This window comes from Macaca fascicularis, chromosome 6 (assembly GCF_037993035.2).
Source record: "Macaca fascicularis isolate 582-1 chromosome 6, T2T-MFA8v1.1".
NCBI classification, from domain to species: Eukaryota; Metazoa; Chordata; class Mammalia; order Primates; family Cercopithecidae; genus Macaca; species Macaca fascicularis.
In genome coordinates, this window is record NC_088380.1 from 145,445,679 (window position 1) to 145,460,237 (window position 14,559).

The 14,559-nt window shown below is 53.7% G+C and overlaps 1 protein-coding gene and 1 long non-coding RNA gene across 11 annotated transcripts in view; one reads left to right on the forward strand and one right to left on the reverse strand.

The window, feature by feature from the left end:
* Positions 1-1,375: 1,375 nt before the first annotated feature.
* SIL1 (SIL1 nucleotide exchange factor) overlaps positions 1,376-14,559 on the reverse strand; it is a 242,322-nt gene continuing 229,138 nt past the window's right edge. For all 9 annotated transcript variants that reach the window (XR_012414144.1, XM_073994363.1, XM_045394936.2 and 6 more), the window contains 3 exons: positions 6,155-6,251; positions 5,532-5,696; positions 1,376-1,859 (listed from right to left, as the gene is read on the reverse strand). Coding sequence is in view for 8 of the 9 variants with exons in the window: in XM_073994363.1 (XP_073850464.1) it covers positions 1,503-1,859; positions 5,532-5,696; positions 6,155-6,251 (619 nt within the window). In the remaining variant the exon portion in view is untranslated. The remainder of the gene's footprint in view (positions 1,860-5,531; positions 5,697-6,154; positions 6,252-14,559) is intronic.
* Positions 8,124-14,559, forward strand: part of LOC102133692 (uncharacterized) — a 52,578-nt gene continuing 46,142 nt past the window's right edge. For both annotated transcript variants that reach the window (XR_278280.5, XR_010587642.2), the window contains exon 1: positions 8,124-9,661. This is a non-coding gene — a long non-coding RNA (uncharacterized lncRNA). The remainder of the gene's footprint in view (positions 9,662-14,559) is intronic.

The window sequence follows — 14,559 nt, forward strand, 5'->3', positions numbered from 1 at the left end:
CACCATCAGCACCGCAAGCCCACCACTTCCCCACAGGCAGATCACTTGGCCTCTCTGAACCATGATTTCCTCATCTGTAAAATCTACTTTGAAGGCTCCTGCAAGGCTGTAAAGGCAGCAGGTACCCAACGGCTGGCAGACTGCAAGTCTGATCCCCACTCTGCCCGAGCTGCGAGGCCTAGCGCCCTGGGGAAGCTGTTACTCCAGCCTCAGCCTGGGCTCCTGCCTCCTGCCTGCCCTGCTGGGATGGGCTCCGTGCAGGCCATGGCTCTGCTCTGAGCTTTCTAGGTGTCGTGTTGCAGCAAGAGGTGAGCAGGAGAAGGGCTGAGAAGAGCCAGGTGGCCAAGCAAAGGGACTGCAGGGAAGGCCAACTGCTGACCCCATGTTTTTCTGGGCCTCGGTGTGCCCTCAGCTCAGTAAAACTGAGATTTCTACAAGCGAGGCCTAGAGCCAGGGAGAGGAGAGTCCTGACCCAAACTGGTCCTCTGGACTTTACCACCTGGAGCCCGGAGGGGCTGCCTGGGCCTGCAGGAGCGAGCCTCTGGCGCACTGGGAAAAGCTGAGAAACAAACACACCAGAATCAGAGTCTGAAAAGCCCAGAACCCGGGTTGCCATGGCAACCTGCAGCCAGCTCCAGCCCAGCACTCCGCCAGCCTGGGTGGGGGCCGGGACTCGCCAGGCACAGCTGCTCCCACCTCTGAGGCCCCCTCCTTGGGCTTGGCCCTGCTTCTGCTTGGACACAGGAGTGGGGCAAGGCCACAGAGAGGCACCTCTGCCCTGTCAGGTGGGCCAGGCAGGCCTGGGCTCTCCTGGGCTCCCACTGCCAGCTTTCTCCCAGAGTCAGGCCCGGCCCCTTGGCCTCCAGAGTCCAGCACCTCTCAGCACCCCACCCCGGCATCCGCTGCTCCAGCACCCACCACTTCAGTAGCCGTCAAGCCCGTGAGCTGCCTGGGCCACCACAGCACCCCTGTGTACAGAGAGGCCTTGGGCTCCGGCCAGGTCAGCGACCTCAAAGCTGTTATATGGGCACCGGTAGAGGGGCAGTGAAATGATTCCCCGCCTTGCCTCACAGCTGGGGGGTGCCAGCACTAGTGTGGCGCTTTCCACGTGATTTTTCTCTTTTAACGGCACTTCTTCTGACAGATGACGAAACAAGCTCAGAGCAATTAAGCAACTAACCAAGGTCACGGAGCTGCCGCTTGGTAAGAAGCAGAGACTTGCAACTCCTGGGCCCAGGCCCCTGCCCTGGAGCCTGTTCCTGGATGCCCTGGGCTGACCCCTGCACGTCACCAGGGCCCATCACCCAACTACTCACCTGACCCCCTGGCCACAGGGCTGTGCCCAGTCTACACAGACACACAGCAGACAGAGGACGGCCTTCAGGTTTCCATTTAATGGCCAAGCCAGCACTGCCAAGATGTCCTCCTGCCTGAAGAGCCCACCCACGCTGGCACTCCTCAGCCTCACTAGCAGCGTCCCAGTCCAGTCCTGGTGTGGGGCCTCATCTCAGCTCCTTCAGCAAGCTGTTGACAGAGCCCAGCAGCTCCCGGAAGTAGCCCTCGTCCTCACCGTCCTGCAGCTCCAGGCTGGCCAGCGCCTGGTATTCAACCTGCAGGCTGGCCAGTGTCCTGCTGAGCTGGGGGTCCTGACGGTAGTGGTCCCGGCAGGTGGCCAGGAGGACACCCAGTGTCTGTAGCACCTTTTCGCGGGCGTCATGCTCAGGCAGCGCCAGGAGGTGGGCCGTGATCTCGCACCAGCCCTGTTCCCGCAGGCCTGGCAGAAGGTGTACCTGGCGATACTGCTGCAGCTTCTCTGGGGACGTCTCCTGGGTCAGCTCAGCCTCCTCCTCGGCGAACATCTGCCATCCATCCGCCACAGCCGTGGGCCAGGTAGGGTGGGGGTGGGGACAGAACACATGGGGAGCAGTTAGCTCACACCTGGCCAGCTCTGCCCTTCAGACACGAAGGCACAAGGCTGACCCCTGAGGGCCCACCTCTTCCTCCATCCCCAAGTCTGTCTGTCTATCCATTCATTCATCTACCAACAGAAACACCTGTGTGGTGGCAGGTGCTGGAGAAACCACGATGGAGATACAGTCTTGCCCTCAAGGAGCTTAAGGTCTAGCAGGAGAATGAAAATTAACTAATTCCCAAATAGCATGATAAAGGTAATCTAACAATGCAGCATGGAGGCAGACAGGCTGGCTTCAAATTCCTGCTCCACCACTGACTTGCTGAATGACCATGGCCAGCATTCAGCCTCCCTGAGACCCAATGCCATCACCTCTTAAGTGGAGAAACTCAGCCTGTCTGTAAAGTGCAGAAGCCCAGCTTCATCAGCAGAAGATAGTGGCAGCCAGCAGCCGGAAAGGCAACACCCGAACCCTGACAAGCAGGCAGGTTACCTGAAGGTCAGAGGTAGAGGGTGGGGAGGGTTGGGACGGGGCAGAGATTTCCCATGCAGCTGTACAAAGTGTGCCTGCGTCGAGAAAGGAGGAATGCCTGCCCTAACTCCAGGGGAGAATGAAGCACAGGGAAGATACACAAGGCAAGATGGAAGCCCAGGAGAAGACAAGGCCACAGTGGACCACCTGGTGCTTCCTGCGGTAGCAGGAAGCCGTGGGGCTCACTGGGGCTGGCAGAGGAAGCTGAGGAGGTGTGCGATCCTGCATCCTGGGACAGCAAAGGCTGAGAGGGACCCCCTGGTTCTTTCCTACTCCACCCCTCAGTCCTGCCAGCTTCGCCTCCAAAACACACCCCAATCCCGTCAGTTCCACCTTCGTCCCCCGTGTCCTGCAGTCCACTGCCTCCTGCTCTCCCCCTCTCCTCCAGCCCCCAAATCCTCACAACCTGGCATCGCGGGTGATAAAGACGAAATCAATCCCTTTCCTGGGACTGCGAGGCTCTGCAGGCTCCGCCCCCACTGTGCGCAGCCTGGACCCACTCACACCCACTCCTGTCACTCTAACTCTCCCCTGGGGCCTCTGGAGGCGCAGCTCCCACTTCCAGGTGCGCCCCCACATGGCCCCACTCACTCCACGGCTCCCTGCACACCTCACCGCCACTGGCCGGCCTCCCCCGACTGGCCTTCTGCGCTCACATGCTGCTGTGGTTTGAATGCGTTTCCCTAGAAGTTCAAGTGTTGGAAGCTTAATTCCCACGGCAGCAGTATTAAGAGGAGCTGCCTAGGTCAGGAGGGCAGCGGGTTCCTTACGGGAGAGCGGCTGTTATTCTAGAAAGAAGCCCGGCCCAGCATGCTTTTTTCCACAAGTGCTGTTGCCCTCCCACCTTCCACAATGTCGCCATGCAGCACAAAGGCCCCCACCAGAGGCACCCACCCAATCGTGGATTTCCCAGCCTCGTGAATCATGAGCCAAAACTGCCTTTTCTTTATACATTATCCAGTCCAGGGTATTCTGTTAAAGCAGCAGCAGACAGACTACAACACACACTCAGGGCAATTCTCTGATAAACCTCTGCCTGAAAGCTCGGGGACAGCAGGGACTGCGGACTATTTCCCCAGCACCCGGCACAGCAGGCAGCACAGGCAGGCAGGGTCCCCCTGTGGCCCTTCAGCTCCTCAGATGTACCAGAGGCCATGGAATCCAAACCCCAGGCAGGCATCTCACCGCTGCAGAAGCCCAGATGCCAGGGCATGGTCTCTCAGTAGAGGTCCTGTCACAGGCCAAGGCACATACGAGGACTGCCTGGGGCCTGGCAGACCCCAGCACCCTGATGGGGTGTCACATTGCCCATGGGAATTCCACAGTCCTCGGCTGTCACGACAATGTGCTGCGGCGATCCCCCTGAGCTGCACGGTGCCCCTCCATCGTGGTGGACAGCTCATGTCCCTCCACCTTCAGGCAGCTCTGGACCCAGCCCTACTTTGGCTAGGTCTTCATTCTTTCTTAAGAGCTGCAAGAGGCTGGACTTAGTAACTCACGCCTGTAATTCCAATACTTTGGGAGGCTGAGGCAGGATTGCTTGAGCCCAGGAGTTCAAGACCAGCCTGAGCAACATAGTGAGACCCTGTTTACCAAAAATGAACAAAATTAGCCAGGCATGGTGGCATGGGCCTGCAGTCATAGCTACTCAGGGGGCTGAGGTGGGAGGATCACTTGAGTCTGGGAGGCAGAGGTTGCAGTGAGCCAAGATCACGCCGCTGGGTGACAGAGAGAGACCCTGTCTCAAAAAAAAGAGAAAAAAGAAATCACAAGAACAGAGAAGCCCTGACTGCCTCAGCCTCCGTACAAGTCAGTCCTAAATCTCTCTGACTGGAACTCATCTGCTGTCCGCCTGGAAAGAAGGGGCCATTGCCGCACTGTTTGTAGAGAGATGCCAGTCCTCCCCTCCCCAATCATGTCAGCACCCCAAAGCTTCCAGAGGCAGGCTCCCAGGGCCGGCAGCCTCGGGGCAGCCTTGGCGAGCCTCCCTGCTGGTAGTGTGCTAGCAATGGGTGCCACAGTGCCCAGGATGCCAGGGCTGGGGACAGCAGGGACATACACCCAAGACACCAGAGAACAGAGCCCAGTTTCCCTGGGAAATGCCCAGCCAGCCTACATGTCCTTCATGTCCTTCTCCAGGCTCACTGGCCCCCTCCCAGAACCTGAACTGTGCCCGGGCCTTATTAATTGGATCTGAGCACCACATGGCTGCCTGCTGTTCTAAGAAACTGGATTTCTGCAGCTTGAACAAGAGAAGAGAGAGAAACAGACCGAGAGATAAGACAGGCAGAGAGAGTCAGAGAGCTGGGGAGAGAGAGACAGACAGAGGCAGCCACAGCCATCCCGACACTGCCTGGGAGAGAAGGCCTGGGGGAGGCGTGTGCAGAGCGGGGGGAGGGCCCAGCCTGGGAGAGAAGGCCTGGGGGAGGCGTGTGCAGAGCCAGGGGAGGGCCCAGCCTCTGCCATTCGGCAGCAGTTCCAGCGGCTGCCCAGCCCTGCTCCACTAGTCGGCATGCGGCTGTTCTGGGGAATGTGTGGCCCTAGAGAGGCAACTGAGGAAGCCCTGCCAATGCTCTCTGCAGCAGCTGAATTAAGAATCCAGGCCTGGCTGGTTTTCCTCTCTCCTCCTTAATTAAGATGCTTCTTCAAGCTTGCAAAGAGGGCCGGGCACCAAGTCTCCTCCCAAGTGGCAAGCAATTGGGTCCCTGGGACTCTCAAGGGCAGCCGCTCTGAGGCGCTGCCCAGAGTCAAAGCTCCCAGAGGAGGCACCTCCAAGTTTCTGGAATCCGAAGAGTCAGTGCCATTCGAAGGCGCTCCGGGCTGCTCCACCCCCTCAGCCTTTTGTCCCTTGGGGGCCCGGTCCTGGCTGCTCCAGGGCTTGCTCATGCTGAGTCCTCTGCCTGCATACTTGGCTGTGACCATGGCTGGCAAGGCCATCTCCCACTCATCAGCCCTCAGGTTTCAGCTAAGCCACCACATCTCACACAACATCCTCCCTGATGTCCCCAGTCTCTTCCATCTGTCTGTCCATCCATCCAGAAGCACACACAAAGCAAACGAGGAGACCGGGTGGGCCTGGGTACTCACCTTCTCCGTGACCAGGTCGTAGAGCAGCGTGACCACGCGCACGGCCAGCACCTCTGTGCCCTTCTCCTGCACCAGGCTCCTCAGAACCTGCAGCCCCCCGAGCTTCAGGAACTGCCTCTGGGCATAGGGGAAGTGGCGCAGCAGGGAGCACAGCGCAAACAGGACCTGGGGACAGAGACCCAGGGGCAGGTGAGAGGCCAAGTGAGCTGGACCTGCCCTGAGGTCCAGGGAAGGCAGACAGAGGTGCCCCAACCTAGTCCCCATTCCTCCCAGCCCCACCTAACACCTCAGTTACAGCTACACCCTAGAACTCAAGACTGTGAGGCCAGTAGAGACTCAGACACCTTCAACATTACCAAGTGAGTAAATGGGAGGTAAACAGAGACCAAGGGTGGGAGGCCAAGAGTAGGGCCCAAGGGCACACCACAGGAGCTGCCCACAGGCCTCTAGTCACCTCGGCACACTGCCATCTGCTTTAGTTTAGTGTAACCTCTCCCCCATGCCACCCAGCAGATGACGCTCAGGTCCCCAAGGTAACATGCATAGCCTGGACAGGAACCCTTTCCTTTCAGGCCCCACAGGCGTCCTGGGGGCCAGGCAGGCGGAAGGGCATGGAAACACACCTTCTTCTTTGCCGTGAGTGGCTGCTCCGTGGCCAGGATGACCAGAAGCTTCTGCAGGGCTCCCCCTTCAATGGCCTCCACCTGGACCTTGGGGTTGCTGGGGAAGAAGCACAGGAAAGCATGACTACCGTGCCCAGCCCAGGGATCGGGTGGTCAGGGAACTGAGCCCATGCCAGCCATCCTGGGCAGAAACAAGAACAATGGAGGTTCCCATGCAGGGCAAGTCAAACTCAGCTGGGGAAACAAAGACCAGCTGGCACAGACCCATGTGGGAACAGTGGCCCACAGCACAGGTGACAGGGCTGAGGGCTCCCATGCCAGCCCCCACTCCCCAGCAGCCAAGGGGCTGGAGTAGGCTGGAAGGTGACTCGCCTCTACTACTGCAAAGACATTTTGATGCCAAAGGTGCTCCTTCAGCGTCCCTCCCGTAGGAAGCCTTTCTTGGCGCTTCCCAAGCCAGTGCCAGATGTTCCTTCCTCCGTGACCCCAGGCACATCACACACTGGGGCAATTACTAATGGGTCTGTTCCCCTCTGGGTCTGCAGCCCGAAGGCCAGCGCCCCATCCCTCTCCTCTCCTGGGTCGGCACTCAGACTGCACATAGAAAATGCTTGTAGGAGAAGGCAGGAAGAAAGTGCAAGAGACAGGAGCCTCTGAATACCTAGGCAGATCCTAAAACAGAACCACCCAATGCCTCCCACTGGGCTCCCACTCTATAACAGCAGCTACTGTCAGCTTCTCTGCCCTGTATTCTCAGCACTCAGCACAGAGCCTGCCATGTCACAGGTCCTGGACAGTAGGGAATGAATGAATGAATGAATGAATGAATGGATGGATGGATGAATGAACTAACGAACGAACTAACGAACGAACAAACTAAGAACACGTGTACACAACCATGAACATATCAACAGAGAAACACACCGCACTAAAGTACTCAAAACCCTGAGCTGCCTCTGGAACTCCTCTCCCCATTCTGGGCTAGAGAAATAATGATGTGATTAAAACATTTCAGGCCCAGACCTCCCAGGGATGAGGGGGTCTGGCAGCCTTGGCAGCCCTGGGTCCATGCCCTGCCTGGCCTCTTCACATGATCAGCTTAAACGAGGTGCCCATGGGACCCTGGGAACTCCGGGCCTTACCCCAGGGTTCCCACAGTCAGGACCATGAAGGGATGAGGGGCCTGGCGGGGACCCCCATCAGGGCAGGGTGCCATGCAGGGGACAGGGCTGGGATCCCTAGCAGGATACCCTTTTGCAGGTTCCTTGCAAGATTGCATTAGCGATTAATTAAGGAGCAAGTGGCAAGCACAGAGACTGGATGGTCAGGCCCTTGGGCAGGTCAGGGCTTCCCTCTCAGCAGCCCACTTGTGAGGCCCCGAGAAGAGAGGGGACGGGCACACAAAAGCTTGAGGCCAGCAGCAGGTGAAGGGGCCAAGCCAGCAGTCAGATGGTGGCTGTCACACCCACCCAACTAGCCCACAAAGGACACTGCAGTCTACCAAAGCCACTACATGCCTCTGGCTGCCTGCCCTTAACATGACCACAAGCTCCTGGAGACCCAGAAAGCACCTGTTCCTCCTAACTCCCAACCCTCCTGGCCAGGGGGCCCTCACAGGGTCCTCGACAGTGAGCCAGGATATAAGGAAACAAAGACAAATCAGAAGGAGCTGGCTCCTGGTCCTAAACCCAGAAAAGACACACTGTGCCACTGTACAGGAGAGGGCCCGACACACAGCAGGCGTGCCCCCAAAGCTGGCTGAATGGAATGAAGATAGCTCCCCGCTTTTATTCTGACCAGGAACAAGCTTCAAGGTCCAGAGCAGACAGAGCACGCTGAGCCAGTTTTCTAAAGGGAAAGGCTCCTTTGGACCACGTGTCACTCTGTAGCCTCTCAGCCAGAAAGGAAGTACAGGGTGGGTGCCAGCCCATCCCACAGCAACTCCACCCCTGTGTCTGCAGAGCTGCCTGGAGATGGGCCAGAGTCCCTGGGGAAGGGAGGCTGACAGCTCCTCTCCAGATAGGCAGGGAGGCAGGAGCTGCTGCAGGGGGGCCTGGGAGCTGAGCTGCTCCCCTGCCCCCCCCAACTTGAGACAGGCAGCTGTTTCATCAAAGCATGAGCTAATTAGGGCTGTCTCTGCCATCATGTGCCTAAGGAACATTCACCCATGACAGGAGGGTCCAGGAAGAGAAGACGACCACTCTGAGAGATTCACACAAACATCAAATGCTGCCTCCCCAAGGGGGACTGCGAGATCTGACATCGCATCAGCCTTTGGGAGCACTGCCAAGGAGTCCCATCCCTCATGGGCCCTCGGAGCAGCAGAGACAAGGCCCTCCAAAGACAGCACAAAGCTCATCACAGCACCCCATCATCGCAGCCCCAGTTAATCACCCAGGGCTGGGCCACCAAAGCCCTTCCACTTGCTGCACTGGGACCAGGGCAAAGAGAAGTCCCTTCTTCAGAAGGTAGGCTGATGTGGGCCGGGAGCCACCCACAGCCAAGCCAGCAGCAGCCAGTCCCACCCACTCTGTCTCCCTCAGGCAGCTCTTCCCACTCCATTTCCAGTAGGAGAGAAGAGAGCTCCAACATGGGATAAGTAAACCGGAGAGAAAAGAGGAAGTCTGACCTTTTGTAAATTGCTGAAATCGGGTTCATAAGGCAATAAATTCATGTTTTCACCCACAGCCAGGTCCGTGGGTAGGGCAGGACCACGGCCAAACCTGGGCTGTGACAGTGCACAGCCTTGGCAGCCCTGGGTCCATGCCCTGCCTGGTCTCTTCACATGATCAGCTTAAACGAGGTGCCCATGGGACCCTGGGAACTCCGGGCCTTACCCCAGGGTTCCCACAGCTTCAGGAGTTTCCTAAAAGGCCACCCTGTGAAGTGGCCTTTTAGGGCTGCCCAGGGAAGGGGTTGTAGAAACACAGCAGAGGAAGAGGGGGAAGATGAGGCCTGCGCCTCCAGCTGCTCCTCCGTCCATCCAGGCAGGGCCAGTAGAGCTGAGGGTTTCCTGAGCAATCTCCTGCCAAGGGCAGAATCTGCTCCCAGAAACAGACCCTCTCTCCACAGGCAGCTCCGCCTTGGGCTCTAAATGTGCACAGCCTGGGGCTGGGGGAGGCAACTACCAAAACAGCTCAGAGTGAGGCCTCTGGACATGCAGGGGCCAGGGCCTGGAGGACCCTTGCTGGGAATTTCATGAGCAATGGCTGATGACCTTGGGCAAATTTTCACCTGTGAGGCAGAGCTAGGACTACCCGTGTTAAAGACAGAATAGTTAATGAATGCCAAAATGCCACAGTGCTAGCCAATGCACTGTGGCCAAAAGATAATTACAGCAGGTTTACTACACGAAGAAGTCAGACCACATTCTTGAGAGCACAGCTTGATTCAGCCCGGATGCCTCGAGCACATATCACGTATGCCAGCCCCATCCTCCTCCAGCCTATGGACTCTGGACCAGAGCTGCAGCCCACCCCTGGAGGGGCCAGTCCTGCTGGCTGGAAGGTAGGTATCCTGACAGTTGGGGATCTGAGTGAGTTAAGAGGGCGGGGACCTGGCACGCCTCAAAGTGACATTAGTGGTGCTGGTGTGCTCAAAGTCAACAGAAGGATATTAAGGACGTAGCTCATCTCCGATGCGATAAATGAGAATAAACCTTGTTCAGGGCTAAGCCGGCTGGACTAAATAAATACCATTAGCACTTGGATTACTGGGATGTTCACAATCAGCAGGCAAGTCAGCTGTCTGTGTGCAGAGGGACGGCAGCAGCTGCTACTCTGTAAATCTTGCAGGGGGATGGGCTGGGGGTGGGGCGGGTTGCAAAAATGGAAGTGATTGCATTTGCAAAAACCAAAGAGTTTGGGTCAGGGTGACAGCAATTTGGGCAATCAGTCAAGAGTCAGAGGTCACAGTTTAGCTAACTGAAGCTGAGCATGTGTCTGGGTGGAGGGGGACTGAAGGAGCTGACCACAGGGAGGGCGGCCCAGCTCGGCCAGGGGGCCCAGGAGATTGCTGCCCAATACACACGCCAGGGCTGACTTCTCCACCCTTGGGCTCAGGACTAGCCACATAATTTTCAGGCCCAAGTGCAATATGAAAACGTGGGGCCTTTTGTTCAAGAATCATCAGAAATTTCAAGACAGTGAGAACAGAGCATGAAGCCAGGCTCGGGCCCTTTTGAGTGTGGGGTCCTGGGCCACTGCACAGGTGTCAGGGCCAGCAGGGCGTGTGCACGGAAATTCTGCTCCAGGGTCAACCAGAAGGGCTGAAAAGGAAGTTTGAATTTCTGAAAAGGAGAACAACTGGAAAAGGCAGAGCTCTAGGATGGGAGTAAGGATGAGGGGGACTAGTTAGATGGGGGCCAAGGAAATGCTAAGGTGTAACTGAAGAGAGCTTCTGTGATTGAGACTGCCAGGCCAAACCAGGACACCAGAGGCACAGCAGAGGGATGTGCTCACTCACGAGTCCTCGTGACATTTCTCAGTGCAACAAATACTCTTTTCATTCCCTTATGACAGGAAAAAACTACCATTTTTCGTCTGAAATGCCTCTGAGATGATGCCATGCACTGAGGGCAGAGGGCACATCTCAGGCGTGTATGGGGCCAGGTTCAATCATTCACCTGATGAAGTGCATGCTCACCTTCTTGCCCAGAGAGAAAGATTTCCTCTGGTGGCCCCACCTTGCTTATGTCCTAATGTGTAGCCTCCATCATCTGGGAAAGCAAGAATTTGCAGGATGTGTAATCCTGAAATAGATGGGTTCAAGAGACAGCTATATTTGCCTGACATCCAGGGATGAGTGGGATTAGGGAATCAATCAGCTAAGATACAAACAACTGGCCAGGAGTGGTGGCTCACGCCTGTAATCCCAGCACTTTGGGAGGCTGAGGCGGGCACATCACTTGAGATCAAGAGTCTGAGACCGGCCTGGTCAACATGGTGAAACCCCGTCTCTACTAAAAATACAAAAGTTAGCTGGTGCGGTGGCAGGCGCCTGTAATCTCAGCTACTCAGGAGGCTGAGGCAGAAGAATCGCTTGAACTCAGGAGGTAGAGGTTTCAGCGAGCTGAGATCACGCCACCGCACTCCAGTCTGGGCAACAAAGCAAGACTCTGTCTCAAAAAAAAAAAAAAAAAAAAAAAAGATACAATTACCGAATTGAGTAAGTTTAACAAAAATCTTCCACTGCAAAGTCAAGCTTCCAGGAATAACAAAACAAAACATGATCTGCGCATCACTTGAATGGTGGGACCTATATGGCCTCAGGAGTTCCATCTGGACACTGGGGAAGGGCAGGGCTATCATCTAACCCCTTCATGTACAGCCCCTAACTGGAAGCCGCCCACGTAAGCAACTATGAGACACCCACTCCTCACCATAGTAACAGCAACTCACGAGAGGGTCTCTAGAACCTCTTGACAAACAGACACACACACAAGACACACAGAGACACAATCATCTGCCCATCTTTGGGGAGATAAAGGGAACCTCAGAGGGAGGGGCAGCAAATGACCTTCCTGACGGACATCTGGTAGCTCTCCAACATAGCCCTGCATCACAGTCACCTGGGGCAGTTTATTTCCTGAAACCATTTCAGACTAGTGATGTAAAAAATTACAGAAAATAGGCCAGGTGTGGTGGCTTATGCCTGTAATCCCGGCACTTTGACAGGCTAAGGCGGGAGGACTGCTTGAGTCCAGGAGTTTGAAACTAGCCTGCACAGGGTGGTAAAATCCCCGTCTCTGCAAAAGTAAAAAAAAAAAAATAGCCGGGCAAGGTCATATGTGCCTATGGTCCCAGCTACTCGGGAGGCTGAGGTAGGAGGATCACTTGAGCCCAGGAGGTTGAGGCTGCAGTGAGCTATGGGCGACAGAGTGAGATTCCGTCTCTCTAAAGAAAAAAAAAATTACTGAAAAGTAATCACACAGAAAAATGACTTACTGAAAAGCTACAAGAATAGTAAATAAACTCCCATCCAGATTCACCAATTGTGGACATTTACCACAATTTTCTGTCTCTATTAATATTTACACAGATTTTCTTTTCCAAAGTATTTGAGGGTAATTGAAGATATGAAGACCCTTTACCCCTAAACATATCAGTGTGAATGTCCTAAGAACATAACCAAAGTACAATGATCAAAATCAGGAAACTCACACTGACACAATAATCTATAGATATTTACTTAGATTCTGCCAACTGTCCCAATAATAGTCCTTCCCACCCCCCTTCCCTTCTTTTTTCTTTAAAAAAAAAAAACTTTTTTTTTTTTTTTTTTTTAGATGGGGGTTCTCACAATATTGCCCAGGCTGGTCTTGAACTCCTGGCTTCAAGCAATCCTCCCGCCCCGGCTTCCTAAAGTGTTGGGATTACAGGTGTGAGCCACTGCACAGAGCCCTCTCAATAATATTCTTATTAGAAAAATAATTTTGATCCCACGTTCGATCTATGCCCACACGATGTACACAGCAGCCTGTCTCCTTGGACTCCTTTCATCTGGAACTCTTCCTTAGTCTTTGTCTTTCATGACACTGACATTTATGAAACGTGCAGGCCAGTGGTAGAATGTTTTTCAGTTTGGTTTTGTCCGATGTGTTCTCATGATTAGATTGAGGCTGCGGCTTTGGTAGGAATGCACAAACACAGTGCTGCATCTTTCTCAGTGTATCACACAGGAGGGCAAGTGATATCCGTAAGTCCCACGACTGGATGTTTTCTTTGAACACTTGGTTGTGGTGGTATCTGCCAGATTTCTCACTATAAAAATACTTTGTTCCCCTGAAATTAATATTTTGTGGGGAGACACTTTAAGATATGAAGACAGCCTATTCCTCATCAAACTTTCATGTAGTAGTTTTGGCAATCATTGACAATTCTTGATTAATTATTCCAGGTTAAGCATCATAAGTCCAAAAATCTAACATCCAAAATGCTCTAAAATCTGAAACTTTTTGGGCATCAACATGATGCTCAAAGGAAATGTTCACTGGAACATTTTGGATTTTGGATTTTTGGATCAGGGATGCTCAAGTGGTAAGTATATAATGCAAATATTCCAAAAACAAAACAACAACAAAAAAATCAAAATCCAAAACATTTCTAGTCTCAAGCATCTCTGATAAGGGATATTCAACCTGTACCACGATGTTTGTCAAATGATGATATTCAAACTCCTATCTTTATCCTTCAAACTCCTATCTTTATTCTTCTTGCTTCTATCTTTATTTGCTGGCACTATACCTGAAAGAAGAGATTTTCCTTCTTTCCCATTTCTTCATTCATTCATTTATTGACATCAGTATGAATTAATAGATTCTTATTTAATCTATGGAATAGAATCAGTTTCTATCATTTACTTCAATGCTAAAATTATCCTTAATCACCAGGCCTCTTCATGCTGGCTTCTGTATCTTTTTAACATGTTTCCATCACCCTTTAATATTTTCTTACCTTCCAGCACAAGATGTTCTTGTACAAGATATTGCTCTTTTCCTATGCCAGCCATAGAATCAGCCATTTCTCCAAGGAACAATTGGAGCCCTTTTTGAAAATACAGATTCCAAGCCCTTCCCTTCATATACTAAATCATAATCTCAGAGAATGTGGCTCTGAAGACCTGATTTTTTCATAAATGCTACATGTGATTCCTATGTTCTGAGGACCAGCATTTGGGATAACTAGAGCCAATGCCCAACCTTTTATCCAGTACAGCATCTCTGGTAATTGGCAGCCCAGGACTTGAAGACTACATCATCAAACAAGGCAGCTTTATGCTAGTTTAAAACTCCTCCAACTGCCAGAAAAACATATTCTGACACTGAGCTAAAATCTGCTATCATGAAGCTTATACCCTCTGGTCCTAAGTCTACCCTTGAAGAAAGAAAGGGTTTCCTGATCCTGTCCAGATGGGTCAGCCCTTCTGAAAGCTGGGAGGAGCCAACCATCCAGAGAAAGCTCCCCTCTCACAATGTGGCCTCACGGGATTCTGCAGTCATTCTCAGGGTGACTCTTGAAACCCTCCACTTTCCTGACCCTGTTGACTTACTGACGAATCCCACAGTGGTGGTGCCCAAACCTACCCATAGGGATCCAGGCTGGACAACCCCCCACCCAGAGTCCAGTGGGCCTGGCTGCCTCTGCCCCAGGGCCATTCTGCCCCTAATGCCTCAGGCCATCTCTAGGTTTTTGGTAGCAGCCTCACAGAGCTTACAGTGGCCTGCCTAGGTCAAATCCCTAAAGGCTGCTCACATGATCTTCTGATGAGCCGGGGATCCCCAACATGGCTCTGAACCCAAGCACAGGGCTTCGATTTTATTCTTACTAAAGAATAAATATTGTCAGGAGGCAAAAAGCAAATTACAAATGGTATGGGTGATATGACACCATATATTTATTTCTGGG